Here is a 16698-nt window from a genome sequence, read left to right on the forward strand (position 1 = left end):
TACATGGTCTGTTGTAAACTTACCACACTTTTACTCAAGTATACTTCATAAAATAAACTAAAGTGTAGTACTTTTTGGTCATTCTTGCTGCAACCATTGATGACAAACACAGTTGACCTTTAGACAGGTTTTCTTTATTTGAGCCTGAGAGGCCTTGAAGCCCTGAGCCGATTCCATGAGATTGTTTTTTCATATTTACACGCTTCTCATTCACGAGTCACAGCTGTTCTGCCACGGGGATGCATCGGGAAAAGAGACGACACACCTTTGGGCACTTTAATAAATAAGAACACAATAACTGATTGCAAAGACATGATACATGGAGAGAAGGGAGACGGCGGTTTGTACTGAGCTGCAGGTCAGGAGACGTGCTGCTGACGATTAAAATGTCACCAATAAATCTGTAACCGATGATCATGAAGAACTTAATCCAAAGGATTGGACTGCAAAGTGCCCCAAAAACTGAAAAACAGAGCTCATGTGAGGAGGCGGAGCAACCGTTTCATTCTGCTTCACATTGAGGAGAGAAATAAAAAGCAAACAGAAGGCCTCCAGACGGCACAGTTTTAGGAATATTTACAGTCCAACATGTCTGCCGTGGTATCAGTGGTCCAGAGGCTTTCCCTCCAGAACCATTTGGATCTCTTTGGCGTCCAGAGTTTCGTATCGTAGCAGAGCGTCTGCCAGTTTCTTGTGCTCCTTGCTGTAGGTCTTCAGGATGTTCTTGGCGCGTTCGTACGAGTCCTGCAGAGACGATTATCAGCGGTTATCAGACCAACATGTGGGGGCGGAGTCAACGTCTGAGGGGGTGGAGTCTCACCTTCAGTAAAGCTCGGACTTCCTGCTCGATGGCGGCTTGAGTCTCGGGGCTTTGCTTGGTGACGTCTCCGTACGTCATGACTCCCAGCTGCACACACCGGGAGATTTAACTCAACAAACAAACTCTTTCAAACGTGATTTATTCAGAAAAAAAGGGTTTTAAACGATTTCTGCTGTTTTTCTGTCACACTGATGCTTCTTTGTGGGTTAAAGCTGTTACATTATCAACAAAATGGTTGTTTTTTTTTTCAAATTCATTCACTGTAAGCTGATCCTAATTTGACCCCATATGAACTCAATCAATTCTTTTTCTTTTGGTCAAACCTAAACTTGAAGATTTTTTCCTTTGTTTCTGTTTAAAATGTTAAATACAGACGACAAATACACGAAAAAATAACTTGAACATGTTTATGGTTTGTGGTTTTGTCAAAAAACTAGATTTTAGGTTAAAAGCAGTCTTCACAGTTTTTGTTCCCAGGCAGCGTTAGAGAAACGGGACGAGTCTCTTTAGGAGAAAACTGGTTGAGATCAGACATTTTCAGGGCATCATAACTTTATCTCCACCTTAAAATCAAACGTTTACCTTGTCGCTCATGCCGAACCTGGTGACCATCATCTTTGCTATTTTGGTTGCGCCATCAAAGTCGCTGGAGGCTCCTAAACAGGAGAGGAAGAGGAGGCTGAAACATCGATGAAGGAGCCAAGCAGAGTCCACCTGTGCAGCTCTGACATCCCACGCTGCTCAGGGCTCGCCAGGAGGTTTTACCTGTGGTGATGTTCTCGTTTCCAAAGATGAGCTCCTCTGCTACGCGGCCGCCCATGCTGACGTCCATCTGGGCCAGCAGCTGCCCTCGGGTCTCGCTCCAGCGGTCGTTCTCCGGGAGCATGGACACCTTCACCCCAAACATCAAAGGAAACATCAAAGCTGGAAACAAAAACCAGAGTTACGTCGTGCTATGAGACCGCGTGATGCTCACGTGGCCGAGAGTCGGTCCTCTGGGCATGATGGTGGCCTTATTGATGGGCATTGCCTCTTTGGTGTAATAAGCAACGATGGCATGGCCGGACTCGTGGTACGCTGTGATGGTCTTGTTCTTCTTGTCGATTTGCACACTTTTCCTCTCGGGACCTGGAGGGAAAGCCACGCATGAAGTCCTGCATGCCGCTGACTCACCAGGTCAGAGGTCAGCAGAGCGGCGTGTGCGCTCACCCATCAGGATCTTGTCTTTAGCAAACTCCAGATCCTTCATGGTGACCATCTCCTTCCCGTCCACGGCCGCCTTCAGGGCTCCTTGGTTGACCAGGTTCTCTAGCTCCGCCCCCGTGAAGCCCACGGTGCCCCGGGCAATAATCTCCGGGTCGATGTCTGTGGCAACACAAGCACTGCGTTCTTTTAGAAAACAATCGAGCCCTTAGAGGAGAAAAGCAGGTTCTGATGAGATCAAACAAACCTGGGTCCACTTTGATCTTGCAGAGGTACCATTTAAGAATCTCTGTGCGTCCTTTCACATCGGGACGGGGGACGGTCACCTGCATGTCGAACCTCCCGGGCCGCACCAGCGCACTGACGGGAACCAGCAAAGAAAGGATGAATGACTTGGCTGCTAAAATGAAGGCTCGGTTTAGGTTTTACTGCTGTGCACGGGAAACATCAGCCCATCTAGGCGCTGCAACATCCGAAAATGTTTGTCTTTAAGAAGAAAATGTTCCGGCTACTAAATATTTGACACAAAAGAACAGCAAAGTTCACCAAAAAAAAAATCAGGAAGCGTACTTTTAAATTCACAAAAACTATCAGCAATAAAGAGAAAAGTGTGAAAATGTGTTCAGTGAGGACTTTTACAGCCTTAAAACATCTATAATCCTACTTGGCAGGTTATTTTTAGGGCATAGCCCCACGAAACACTGGATTTGAAACTTTCTATGTTTGAGCAATTACGGTATATGAGTGACCAAAGTCTAAAATTTAGAAAGAAGAAATAAAACAATGTTTAGGAAACAAGTTAACATCCTGGCCTGCTCTAATTTAAAGCAGCAAAGTAAACAACCAAATGTCAGCAAACTTTAACGAGATAAGAGAACGAGTCAAACCAACCTTTGACTTGTTAAAGTCTGAACTACACGTTTAAATAAAGAGGAAAAAAGACAGACATATCAATCGTCTGGTCCTGTTCAGGGTCATGAAGGTTCCTGAGGCTCCTCCCAGTTCCTTCAGGACGAAGGCGAGACAAACGCAGTCCTGAAGGACAAATCAGTCACAGAGGATCCTTTGGAAGACCCACTGCGATGACAACTGTGGGGTTTTGTGTTTTTTTATTGTGTTCTTCAGGCATTTCTGAGTATTTCTTTATTCAAATCCTTGTCACTCAGGAGCAGACGAAAAAAACACCGTTTGAAAAAGATTGTATTTGTAAAGTCGATAAGATCCTGATGCTGATTAGCTTTTTATTTTTTTTTATTTAAAAATTTTTCTGTAATAATTTGGGTCATAATAAGCGTTAATAATAATCATTTAAATTAATTTAAAATGCCAACATACCTGTCCAGAGCCTCAGCAAAGTTTGTAGCGCCGATGACGATGACTCCTTCGTTAGGTTTGAATCTGTAAACCGTGAAAAACCGTTAATGGGAAACCGTTCCACATCAGTGACTCCGTGATGGAAATGCCACCGACCCGTCCATCTCTGCCAGCAGCTGGTTGATGGTTTGTCTGGAGTACGGGTGCATGGGAGACTCGATCCTTTTCCCGCCGACGCTGTCCAGCTCGTCGATGAAGATGACGCAGGGAGCGTTGGCTTTTGCTTCCTCTGCAAACCACAAATCAAACCGCTTGCAGTTTGGTTTGATAACAGACGTTTATAATACGGCTTTCTGCAAACTCACTGAAAAGATTTCTGATGCGGCTCGCACCGACGCCCACGAACATCTCGTCAAACTCCGACCCGGAGGCGTAGTAGAAAGGCACGTCGGCCTCCCCGGCCACAGCGCGCGCCAAAAGAGTTTTTCCGGTTCCAGGAGGCCCAACCAGGAGGATCCCTGGAAAGATTCACAAATGCTGTTATGTTAAAAACAAAAATACTCAAAAAATGGTGAAATCAAAGCTGTGATTTTACCCTTTGGCAGCTTTCCACCCAGAACGGTGAACTTCTGAGGATTCATGAGGAACTCCACCACATCCTGCAGCTCGTTCTTGGCCTCCTCCACGCCTTTAACGTGCTCAAAGGTCACGTTCTTCATCTGGATGGGGTCCACCGCCGAGTCCAGACCCGACGTGGTCCGAAACCTCACTGTCAAAGAAAAAAGGGGATCTTCTACATGAAACGTCTCTACGTCACGACCATGTATGAAAGAACAGCTGTGACGAGAATCCACATCTAGCTTCAAAGACGTGCATTTATTAATACAATGCACACAAATCCACGTGCACACTCCAGCATGGAGAGGATCCTCGTGTCGGACTAAACTTTTGCCGCTTGTTGCGTTTTCTGTTGGTTCCTTGCAGACGGGACAGAGTTTTGGCTCAGCGGAGCGTGCTCGCAGAGTCGTGCTTTCATTTTTCAGGCAAAGGAGAGAATAAAATCTGAAACAAACCAGCATCAGAAAAGGAGCCTTTACCAGAGAAAAAGGGGGTTCTGGACAGGCCATAAATGCCGATAAGCAGGAGGACCAGCAGGATCAGCCTGGTTCTCCTCAGTGTGTCTGTAAATACGAAAAGCTGTCAGTTCAGAACAAAAACAGAAACAAAGCAAAGCAGCGTCTGTCTCAGAGTGGTGGAGCGCATGCCTTGTGCTCTTTGGGTTATGGCCTGGGACCTCATGAATCCCTCGGAGAAGCCGGTCTTAAAGGCCTCCTGTTGGTTTTCTGGGAGGTTTCTTTGTTTGACCACTTGATCAAGCGAGTGGGCTTCGGCTCCTTTGTCTTTCAGGAGCCCCTGTGGAGGACATGAAGCCGATTCATCCAGAGCTTCAAAACTTCAAATGCATGGAGCCACGTGCAACACAACTACTACAGATCAGGAAGGTCACCTTCATGAAAGCTGGCGTGTACGCATCCGACTCAGCAGGGCCGTCGTAACCTGACTCCCCCCGCCTGCCCTTTGCAAGTCTAAAAGTCTTGAAACCCCGCCTTTGGACCGCCACTGCAAACACGGGTGAAGGATGAGACATTTCTGCGGCATTTCAGGCAAACGCGGTCAACAAAAGGTGATTCTCACCGGGAAGGAGGTGCAGCTGCTGGCAGAGCTCCTGCAGGGGGCCGCAATGCTGTCTGCTGTGGAAAACCGGAGAGCCAAGACGCACCGAGCCCCTCTGAGAAAAACCTTCAGGAGGAACCGACGGAAAAGACAATTACAAGAGCCGTCTGATGAGGGAAAAGTCCCTCTGATGAAAGAAAACCAACAAAAGTCACTGAAGATTTACAAAATGCAGAGTAAAAATAAAATACAAAAGTTGAATGTTGGACAGAAATTCAAGTTCTTCAAACCCCAATATTTGTCCACAGCTTCTAAAGTAATTCTGCTCCTGTCAGTGGAAGCTTCGGTCCACATGTCAGGCACAAACGCCTCCAACTGTCTCAGCTGTTAAAGGTTTAATGTCTTTGGTTTCCATGTGTAGCCTATCGTCTCTTGCTCCTGCAGTAACATCCAGGAAAGTTGTCCTGTGGACCTTAAACCTCAGAATAACATGAGCAGCTGGAGTCACAGGAGCATCCAGCTGCTTGGAGATGTCTTACAGTTTTTCTTGTTTTTACTTTGTCAGTTTCGAGTTACTTCATTGACCGTTGTGGGCTTAGTTTTTATTTAGTATGGGTAAAAAACTGTCAAATGTTTTCCTGCTCACCGTGCTTGTTGTGGAAGAAGCTGGTTGTTGAAATGTGACTGGTCGTCCATGTGGACTTGGCTGCAGGAGGCGTCTCTGGTCCCGGTGGAGGTAGTAACCTTCTGAGCAGCTCATCCAGATGACTGGTCCTGATCTCAGACAGGCCCAGATCCCTCAGACTCACATTCGGCTACGGAGAACAGCAACAAGTCATGTGACATGAAGCTTCAGTAGATTCTGACAGAAGACTTGTTTGCATATTTAAAGCTGCACTTTACGGATTGAAGCACATTTTATAAAGTTAAATCCAGTAGCGCCTCAAATGGTTCACTCTGAAGAGCAACACAAACTCCACTGCAGATGCAACCATTTTGGATTTCAGTTCATTCAGGACAGACAAGACTTCCCAGCATCCCCTATAAATATAATGAAGCTTATGATTTTATGAATTAACTTGCAGCTCTTCAATATTTCTAAGAGCTACTTAGTGACATGGATGCACATCAACACAAGCAAGTCACGACCATCAAAAAGGAAATGTTCACCGGTTTACATGTTTAAACCTCTTGGAGGAGAGTTTGTTTCCTTAAATGTATAAGTTGGTAACAATTTTAAAAAGTGAAAATTCTAATAAACATTTATTTTCAAAGGAATAAAAGTTCTAAAATGCTCTGGTTGCGATAACGATGACTTAAAGTCCCACTCCAATCATCTTTTGATCTATTTTCAAAGTGGTATTTTTCATTACAATGATGCCGTTTTTAGCCAAAATCAAAAAAATTAAGTGTCGTTTTCTAGGACATAGTTTCTGCAGAGCAGCAGGGCTTCTTTTTTTTTTAGAAATTCACCTCTGATTTGTGGGCGCGACAGAGTAAGCCTCTGTTCACACACTCTTCCACTAGCTTACAGCCCCAGCCTAACATTAGCGGTGAAACACAAATATCGTATTTATCCAGCCGTACAGTTTGGATCCAGATTCCAGCTCAGACAAGGAAAACAAAGTCGTTTATGGGTCTGTTTGTCTGCAGGTGGATGATCAGAATGGAGCAGAGAGGAAGCTTGAGGCCCCGCCCAGTGTATGTTCTATATCGAAATACCTGTGTGTTGCACTTATAAGCTTTTTCCAACTGCATTTTATCGTCTGCTCCTGATCACAACAATTTGAATAAAGAAATACTCAGAAATTCAGTTCTTAGCTTCATTTTGTCCTCCATCAGAGAAATGTCTCAAACTTTGGAGTGAATCTTTTATTTGCATTGCTTCATAAACATTATATAATTCAAAGCACTTTTCATTGGTCCTCAAGGTCACTCTAAAAAAACATAATAATGTTTGAGCTGCATTTAAAAAAAAAAGCAACTATAATAAAGCAGTTAGCAGTTTATTGCGGCTGACCTCTTTCAGGTGAGAAGAAAGCTCTGGAGAGAAGTCCGTGTGGAGGGTTTTGACAGAAGCTGTGGCCGAGTTCTTCAGGGAGTGGAAGGCGCTGATGAGCTGACTTAAAGGCACTACCATCTGAAAGCAGACAAGTCACGTGTATGATGTAAATGTGTAGTAACATCACAGACTGAAACGCACTAATCTGTGTTTACAAAAATTGGATTCCCTAACTGGACTGACTGAGCTAGTTTGCTCCAGCTGCTCTTTATCTCCTGTCTAGTTCAGGGAGGTTATATAACCTGGATATAAGGCTAAAAATACCCGCTGGGATGCATATATGATTGGGAGCGAGCAAAAGCGCATTATGCTACAGATGTAACACTGATGTAACACATTATAAGCACTGGGGTGAGCTACGTCAGTCGGTGCTGACATGATTAGCATTAGCAAAAATACATTTCCTTTGACTACAATTGTCGCCTTTATCCATAAACAATAATTAAATAAGGTCTTCGGCGCTGCATCATCAAACAAGCTCGATAAATAGTATTATAATGTGGACTTAAAAATATTATTCGTCCAACGGACAGTTTTAGTCTCCTTACCTGCTGTGGCTGAAACGAAGTGGATAGGGAAAACATGATTTGTCGGACAAATTATCCCCCCTAAAGAACAGCTAGAGGATGGGCCCAACCGTAGAAACCTTCTTTAACACGTAAACGAAACAGACCCGTCTCGAGCGGCGTCCTTTTGTTTTCTCTTATTACACAACTTTTCGTAGTTACACAACTTTTTTAGCTAACAACGGCAAACGGGTCCTCCACCGGCGTCCGAGGTCAAACTGACTACAAAATGACGTAACGTCGTCAGAGGGAGCAGCCATTGGATGAGGACAAAGGAACATCTTGCATCATCGTTCTCGCCGTAATAAAATTGATCAAATTATACCGTTTCCATTATAGAGCCAATAAAATTAAAGGAAATTAAAACAAGAAATATATTTTTTAAAGTCTAGTAATGAACAAAAAGAGATATTCAATAAGACCAAATGGTTCTTTTTATTTTTGCTTTGTCTTACTTAAAATGTATATCAATTTCATCTATATTCTTTATTTCAAAACGGCAATGATTGAGGTTAATTTGAACTTTATGCATTTTTTGTACCGTGATTTTTCTGTATATTCGTGCTTTTTTTTTTAACCAGGCACTATCAAAGATACCTAAAATCTGCGTAAGGTCCCACATCCGGTGGCGCATTTCAAATTTTCCAAACAAACCTGGGTCTGTTGTCTAACTTTGATGGAGTACACATCAAGCTAGGAGTTTGTTTTTTTATATATATTTGTAGCTTTTGTATAATGGAACCCGAGCCAAAGCCTAACTGGAAGTCAGACGTCAAATCGGTGGAAAATCCCAAACCGCCTTCGATCGACGATTTTGTTGTTTTGAAGCCCATTAGCCGCGGGGCTTTTGGGAAGGTCTACCTTGCTCGCAAGAAGAGCAATGCGCGCCTGTATGCCATCAAGGTGTGATTATTTTCACCCTTTTCCTCAAAATATCGTGACATGATCTGCGTAAATGTACGTGTTTCCTCTTAGGTGATGAAGAAGGCAGACATGGTTGACAAAAACATGACGAACCAAATGAAGGCAGAGAGAGACGCTCTGGCTCTGAGTAAAAGTCCCTTCGTCGTTCACCTGTTTTACTCTCTACAAACAGCCACCAAGATTTACCTGGTAACAAATTCTTTCCTGCAAAATCCTTGCATTATAGCAGCTATGAAGCGCGACACAGCGCCCCCTGCTGGCTCATCACAGCGGTGATCAAAAATCCCACACAGCTCACACCACAATCTTGTTATTATCTACGCATATATCTTTAATTATCTTTAGGGTAGCATAATCCACTACCAAAACAGTAGTTTTATAGCAGTTCCTGCTTGTTTTCCTTCATCTCCTGCTAATCTGAAGTCTCTTGCTGCTTGAAGGTGATGGAGTACCTCATCGGAGGGGACGTCAAATCTCTCCTTCATATTTATGGGTACTTTGACCAAGACATGGCGGTGAAATACATCTCCGAGGTAGCTCTGGCTTTAGATTACCTGCATCGTCATGGGATAATCCACAGGTATCTGTCTGCTCTGCATCGCCGTTCCATCAAATGCCTGTTTTACGACATAATCATTTTATTTTTCACGACTCTGATTTGTCAGAGACCTGAAGCCAGACAACATGCTTATATCCAACGTAGGTCACATCAAGCTGACAGACTTTGGCCTCTCCAAAGTCAAGCTGGACAGAGGTATGAAGCCCCGACAGGTGGTGCAAACTGGCATTTGGTGGCGTTCCTCATATCCTTGTCCTCTGTCCGTCAGAGCTGAGCCTGATGGACATCCTCACCACTCCGTCTTTGGCCAAACCCAAAAAGGATTATTTCCGCACTCCGGGTCAAGTCCTCTCTCTGATCAGCTCCCTTGGATTTGTAAGAACATTTGTGTCAAATTTATGTTTAACAAAAATGCTTCATTTAGGAGTTTGCGTTTCTAACTGCCTGCCTCTGTATTTGTTTATTGTTTTAAACAGAGCACGCCGTTAGGAGGAGGCCGGCGCCGCTGCAGCACGTCAGCTGTGAGCAGCCCCGCCTCCTATGGCAAAACCAAGCAGAAGAAAGTTTCTCTGGATTCTCCGTTGGTGATGGAAGCTGATCATATGGACTCTCCAGCGGAGCATGTTTGCAAACTAAGTAGTGTTTTCTTTTTCTTAAGTAAAGTTGTTTTTTTTCTCCACAATTCTGAGTTTTAAAATGTTGTTTTTAATCAATCTAGGACCTAAGAGCAGCGTGTTCAGTCCTCATAATCTGGCTAAAAATCTGACCCCCACGTTGCTGAAGACCAGGAAGAGGTTTGAAACGATGAGTGGGGGCAGCTCCACCGACACCGACGCCGCCGTCAGTCCATTATGGGAGCATGAGGAGGTGGGTCGTGTCAAACTCCACTGGAACAGGAGTTTTACAGCACCTGTGGACCGTACAACACTGCTTTATTGTTGTTCTTGAAACGTTCTCCCACTTAAAAAGATAAGAGAAAGGCCTGTAATTTCTATCATAGGTAAACCTCAACTATAAGAGACAAAATGCGGGGAATCACATTGTCTGATTTTTAAAGAATTTATTTGTAAATTATGGTGGAAAATAAGTATTTGGTCACTTACCTCTTCTTGAGGGGATCGTCTGTCCTCCACTGGTTACCTGTATTAATGACACCTGTTTGAGCTGGTTATCTATATAAAGGCACATGTCCACAACCTCAGACACACTCCAAACCTCACTATGGCTAAGACCAAAGTAACAAAGGCTACCCCATCAGTAACACACTACACCACCAGGGACTCAAACCCTGCAGGGCCAGACGTGTCCCCCCTGGTAAAGCCAGTACATGTGCAGGCCCGTCTACAGTCTACTAGAGAGCATTTGGATGATCCGGAAGAGGATTGGGAGAATGTCCTATAGTCAGATGAAACCATGTATGTAGGTCATGTATGGTCAGATTTGGAGTGAAAACCTCTTTCCATCAGCATTGAAGGTGAAATGTGGCCGGGTCTTTAAGCATTGCAACGATCCCAAACACGCCTGTTGCCCGGATAACAAAGGAGTGGCTTCATAAGAAGCATTTAAAGGTCCTGGAGTGGCCTAGCAAGTCTCCAGATCACAACCTCATAGAAAATCTTTGGAGGGAGTTGAAAGTCTGTTGCCCAGCAACAGCCCCAAAACATCACTGCTCTAGAGGAGATCTGCATGGAGGAATGGACCAAAACATCACTGCTGTAGAGGAGATCTGCATGGAGGAATGGACCAAAACATCACTGCTGTAGAGGAGATCTGCATGGAGGAATGGACCAAAACATCACTGCTGTAGAGGAGATCTGCATGGAGGAATGGACCAAAACATCACTGCTGTAGAGGAGATCTGCATGGAGGAATGGACCAAAACATCACTGCTGTAGAGGAGATCTGCATGGAGGAATGGACCACAATACTGGCAACAGTTTGTGAAGACTTACGGAAAACCATTGATTGCTGTCATTGCCAACAAAGGGCGTAAAACAAAGAATTGAGTGGAACTTTAGTTATTGACCAAATACTTATTTTCCTCCATAATTTACAAATAAACTCTTTAAAAGTCAGACAATGTGATTTTTTTTTCTTCTCATTTTGTCTCTTAGGTACACTTGTGATGAAAAATGCAGGCCTCTCATCTTTTTAAGTGGGAGAACTTGCTCAATGGGTGGCTGACTGAATACTTTTTTTGTCCCACTATTTACTGCTTAAGGGGTACTTAAGCTTTGGCTTAAAATTCTTTAATTTTAAACTACCATGACAAAATGTATCTTTCTATTTGTCTTTTGTTTGACTTCTTTTAAATACAGATTTTAAATCATAGTTTTGTTGACCTTTGCCCCTTTTTTTTTTTCCAGAAGGAGAACCAGTGCTTTAGCAGCCAGAGGCGCAGGAAGCAGCCTAAGCCTAAAAGGCACAAACGGGGTTTTGCACCCACAGCCCCGGGTGGGCTGGGCGTCTCTGGGAAAGCCTCTCGTAACTTGATGAAAGCGTCCAATCAGGATCCTTTTCCTGAAATGCTGCGAGTCCCTGCAGCTCAGGAGGACGTTTGCTCGTGGATGAGCGGCGACTGTCTGCCTGCAGTTCCCTCATCTGTCAAGAGGAGATTCTCCGAGGTGGAAACCAGTCCAGAGCCTAAAGAGAGTAGAGCCAAAAAGAGAACCTCAGATTACCAAACAACCTGTAAGGCTCTGGAGGAGCAGCCCGGCGGGAACCACAGCGGCCTGACCGGAACCTTTTCCACCATCTGGATTGGAGCTTCAGACGGCCTCGTTTCAGCAGAGCGTCTGCTTCCGAAGCACTCCAGTTCCGCCCATGTGACCAAAAGTCTGCTCAGCGAGCTGGAGGAGCACGGCGAGGACCCGTTTGAAAACGGAACAAAGGGCTTGACTCATTCGAGCTTCGCATCGCCGCAGCTCGAGAGCACCGGCGGCGTCTGCAGGAACTTGAGCCTGGACTCTGACGGCTCCATGCACGAATCTTCGCTCATCATGGAGAGCCAAGCGGCGCCAAACCGGAGATCGTCTTCATCCGAGGAGCTGGAGGAGAGCAAAGCCTCGCCTCCGCAGACCCCTGCCGTCGTGCTCGAACAGACGACGGACTCTCGGTGTTCCGTCCGCAGCCTGGACCTCGCCTGCAGCGTTTTGCAGTCCCCCTCCTTCCTGAAGCCGCAGAACGTGGTGGCCTTCCGCAGCTACTGCAGCTCCATCAACCGCTCCAGCGTGTCCGGGGTCTCCAGGCTCAGCGTGGGATCCGTGGAAAGCATGGACGTCTCCGCCTCAGCATCATATCACTCCGGTGCTGCGACACCGGTGCAGAGAAGGCCGTACTCCAGCAGCCCCGCCCATCAGGTAACGCCACATTATAATGCAGACTTGGAGAGACTTCCTCAGGGAAATGCAGATGTTGCTGGATCTCAAAGATCTGTTTTGAAAAACTATACCTGCTGCAGGTGAAAGTGATCGCCTGAACAAGCCTCTGATTGGTACATGACATCTGTGTCTGAAGATGGCTTCCATTTCTGATGTTTTGGTGCCTTTTCCTTTCTAAACGCTTCACTTGAACAGCATTTCTCACTCTGGCTTAAATCTAAGGAGCGTTTGAGTTATTTTTGACGGAAACTCAAACCTCCTTTCATCTTCCTCCTGCAGACTCCTCGCCCCACGTCCACATCCCACACCCCCTTCAGGACTCCCAAGAGCGTCCGGCGAGGCGTGGCGCCGGCTGAAGGCGCGCCCATTCTCGGAACCCCAGATTATTTGGCTCCAGAGCTGCTTTTGGGAAAACCTCACGGTAAACGATGCGCACAAAAACTATTTTCCGTTTACAAATGCAGCCACGAAAAGTGGAAGCAGTCATGACGGGCGTTGTTGTTTTAGTTTCAGGAAAAGGTCCGTCCGGTAAGTTTTCTTGTTGTTTTTGTACGCGAGCTCGCATGTTTCCTCGGGCTGCTGACATGCTGGAGGAAACGTATTCCCATTCCTCTGATCTGTAGATCTCTGAGGCAAATGTGGGTCTGATTAGAGGGACGGAAAAATGAGTCTGATCGGCGTCTTAACACTTAAGGGGGACCGTGGAGCTGCTTTTAACCAGATAAATGGATTTTATCTGTTTATCTGTACAAAGTTTTTGTTTGTTTCACTTTAGCTGTTTAATTTCTTTTTTTTTTTTATATTTAATATGCAAAAAAAACTTAATGGGGATTATAATCCAACATTTAAGTTTTTCTAACGGTCACTAAACAAAATCACTTCTCTTAACACAATAATTTTGTGAGTTTTCACCTCAAACAATAAAAAGTGTGTGTGTGTGTTTGAGTCGGAGTCCCTTCATGATGCTCGGCCCAACGCCGCTGCAAAGTCACGCTTCAGTCTGCCGACGCGTTCGTGCGTAACGGGACTTTGCCGTTCCCTCCCAAACAGACTGCATGGTGGACTGGTGGGCGCTGGGGGTGTGTCTGTTCGAGTTCCTCACCGGCGTGCCGCCTTTTAACGACGAAACGCCTCAGCTGGTGTTCCAGAATATTCTGAACAGAGGTGCGTTGACCTTTCACCCCGTTTTCATGCACACGAAACGGTCAAACTCAGCCTTTCAGCGTCTGTTTTTCCAGACATCCCCTGGCCTGAAGGGGATGAGGAGCTGTCGGCGAACTCCAGGAATGCCATCGAGATCCTCCTGACCATGGACATGACGAGGCGAGCCAGTCTGAAGGGTCAGAACCTCGTTTTCAGTCCCAGTTTGTCTCAATAGATTCTGACTCAAAGGTGCTGCTCTATTCCAGTTTTATCAAGGCGATTTATTTGCTGCTTAAGAGCATAAATGTTCAAATAAATCAATCAATTGACCTGTAAGCGACACAGCACTGACCTCTAGTGGTGGATCACTGCATGACCGGATCAAAAAGTGACGTTTGGAGTCGGTTCCTATTTAGTCTCAGAATTAGGCCTGCACAATATACCGCAAATTTATCGTTATCGCAGTACCCAGCTCTGCAATATGCATATCGCGAAAGACGGTGAATATCGCAATAAATCGTAAACCCAAAATGTGTTAAAACAATCTTATGGCAGCTTGAAGCATTTAACGCATCAAATAAATCCCTTTATGCTTTGACCAATCAGATGGTTGCCTACCCATTGTTTACCAATCAGATGAAGGCCTATTATGTTAGACGATTGTCACCTATGTCGATGAGGGTCATTTGGAGTATAATTTTCAAACTGTTGCAATGAAATGGGAATTATGTTTTTGGTTATTTTTCTATTTGTTTACATACCGCAAATTATATCGTTATCGCCATATTGATCACTTATATCGCATATCGCAAGTTTTCCTCATCTCGTGCAGCCCTACTCAGAATGTGACTTTAAAAGAAATTAAGATCTTAATACATAATAGATAAAAAACGTGGTAATAGGATGGAGTGTTAGAGCCACCATTAAAGAAAAAATAAATTAACAAATGAGAATAGTCATATAGCTATAAAACTATGAAAACTCGTCATTTCACATAATTAGACCTGTGAAAAAAAAGAAAAGTCAACATTTTACCAGAATAAACTTGTAGAATTATGAGCAAAGGAGTCAATATTTTACACTAATGAAGGTATAATTTCATAAGTTATAGATTATCAACAACATTAAATCAACAACATTAAATTAATAAATGTTTTAGGCAAAAGGTTGTTTAATATGAAAAATATAAACGGCGACAAAAACGAATGTTTGAGTTTGAGAGACGAAGACCACATCACGGTTTCTTCAGCTTTGGTTTCACCAAAAAGGAAATGGCACGTCTTTATGTGAGTCAACATTGTTTTATTATAAGTAAAATGACATTAAAAAGAAAATAGACCTCTTTAGAAGGAGATTCTTGACGGAGAGGATTTAAATTTTATTCATTTTTTTATTTTTTTCCCATTCTAATCTATTTATATAGAATTTTTTAGTTATATTAGTCTTAATGTTTTCTTTGCATGGCAATAAAAAGTCGTAGATTTAACGTGAACAAACTTGTAGGAACTGTGTTGTGGCACCATAAACATCTGCATTGATGGGTTTGGTGAATGAATGTCATGGTGGCCCCATCACTTACGTTCAATGATGATAAATATAGAGCTACCTTCATTCATGCTTGTGTTTTTGTGGCCAAATATATGCAGAGATGTCTGTATTTAGACATGGAGGAGGCCTTCGGGTGGACTTTAGGAGCTGTTGGTCAGAGTCCTCCTCATGCTGAGTTTTCTCTGCGCCTCCACCAGATCTGGAGAGCCACCCTCTGTTCGCCGGACTGGACTGGGTCAATCTGCAGAACCAGGAGATGCCGTTCATCCCTCAGCCGGAGGACGAAACCGACACGTCGTACTTCGAGGCGAGGAACAGCGCTCAGCACATCGCCGTGTCTGGGTTCAGCCTGTAGAGCAGCTCTGCTCAGACGAGCAGAAAAAATGTTAATGTGTTGTTTTAAAGGACATTTTATTCATGTGCAATCGTGGATCACGAGTGTCTGACGTTTATGATTCGATTAAAAGGAAATCTAGTTTCCTGTAAACTACAAGCTAACTCTTTTGGCTGCTGGTTTTGGTTTTCTGTGATCAAACTTTCGGTTCAGATGTTGCTGTGCTGGGTGGGCGGGCCTGCTAAATGTGTGCTCCACTACTATTTAATTAAACCTAATATATTCCTGATTTTTATGTGTTAATGATGTTCATAACATTCTGTCTTTCTGCTTTGAGGCTTTCAAACTTGATGTCCTAACAGATGTTTTTATGTTCTGCATTTGGATTTTTGTCTTTTTTATTTTTTATTTCACACCATTATTTCAACCTTGCTCCGTAAACAGTTCTAAAGGAAGGAAATTGTGAATAAAATTTGCTCCTATTGCCAAAAGATTTGCTTTTGTGTCTTTCAGCTGTGGCCTTTAGGGGGCGCCACGCTGGTCAGAGCCGCACGTGACTCATTCCTGAAAAACCATTTGGCTTGGGGGCTTTACTGTTGGTTTTATCTCCATAGCAACCATCCAACGTTTGGGTTTCCCGCGGTGACCAACAGGTCTTTCACTTTTTTGGAAGAATCTGCTAAAGTAGTTTTGGGTTTCCATGGCAACAGAGGTTTTTTGTTGACCACACTGACATTAGACGCTGGTGATTTTTTTTCTTCTTTAAATGTTTTTTTAAGATGGTCACCTTTTCCTGAGGTCAAAGGTCATCAAAGCCTTGGTGGCGGTTGTGGCATGGCGGCGTGTGAGTGACGTTTTACTGTGCTACGACGTGAAATTGGTCAGATTTGACACTTTGGCACAACATTGGCCTTTGAGGCCCTGCGGCCATCCCATAATTTGAAAACTTCCTTTGGATATTCCTGATGTGTGTTTTGGTTAGGTTGGTGGATTTTGGAGCCGTTCGTGTTTGGTATGGTTTCTTCTGCTGTGATGTCATCCAGTAAGACAGAATTCTTCACTTTCTCAGTGCAGAACGGGACTACAAGAGGCTCAAAAAAAGAAATAATCGTTTGTTTTTTTCTCTTTAGTGGCAGTATCATGGTTTGGGCCTCCATTTGGATAGAAAACA

General features: G+C 44.2%; 2 protein-coding genes across 4 annotated transcripts; one reads left to right on the top strand and one right to left on the bottom strand.

Annotated features, from left to right (window-relative positions):
- Positions 1–112: 112 nt before the first annotated feature.
- Positions 113–7772, bottom strand: LOC101168581 (ATP-dependent zinc metalloprotease YME1L1). Of its 2 annotated transcripts, none has more exons than XM_004081172.5 (18): positions 7622–7772; positions 7032–7151; positions 5658–5826; positions 5033–5137; positions 4845–4957; positions 4603–4750; positions 4435–4518; positions 3933–4106; positions 3703–3855; positions 3494–3626; positions 3359–3421; positions 2271–2383; positions 2030–2185; positions 1797–1948; positions 1586–1712; positions 1403–1476; positions 821–907; positions 113–744 (listed from the first exon to the last, which is right to left on the bottom strand). In XM_004081172.5, the coding sequence occupies exons 1-18, from the start codon at positions 7655–7657 to the stop codon at positions 604–606; spliced, it is 2148 nt and encodes a 715-aa protein (XP_004081220.1). In that variant the 5' UTR covers positions 7658–7772; the 3' UTR covers positions 113–603. The 2 variants fall into 2 exon arrangements, with proteins under 2 accessions (XP_004081220.1, XP_020568132.1); XM_020712473.3 differs by having other exon boundaries at positions 4411–4518.
- A 103-nt stretch (positions 7773–7875) lies between these two features.
- On the top strand, positions 7876–16018 carry mastl (microtubule associated serine/threonine kinase-like). Of its 2 annotated transcripts, none has more exons than XM_011489074.4 (12): positions 7876–8542; positions 8615–8752; positions 9004–9143; positions 9229–9317; positions 9391–9497; positions 9599–9758; positions 9841–9989; positions 11489–12481; positions 12782–12923; positions 13553–13666; positions 13741–13842; positions 15391–16018. In XM_011489074.4, the coding sequence occupies exons 1-12, from the start codon at positions 8375–8377 to the stop codon at positions 15546–15548; spliced, it is 2460 nt and encodes an 819-aa protein (XP_011487376.1). In that variant the 5' UTR covers positions 7876–8374; the 3' UTR covers positions 15549–16018. The 2 variants fall into 2 exon arrangements, with proteins under 2 accessions (XP_011487376.1, XP_078794382.1); XM_078938256.1 differs by having other exon boundaries at positions 8240–8542; positions 9599–9761.
- The last annotated feature ends 680 nt before the right edge of the window (positions 16019–16698 follow it).

The sequence above is a fragment of the Oryzias latipes genome, chromosome 20 (assembly GCF_053564925.1).
Source record: "Oryzias latipes strain Hd-rR chromosome 20, Olatipes_Hd-rR_3.1".
NCBI lineage: Eukaryota > Metazoa > Chordata > Actinopteri > Beloniformes > Adrianichthyidae > Oryzias > Oryzias latipes.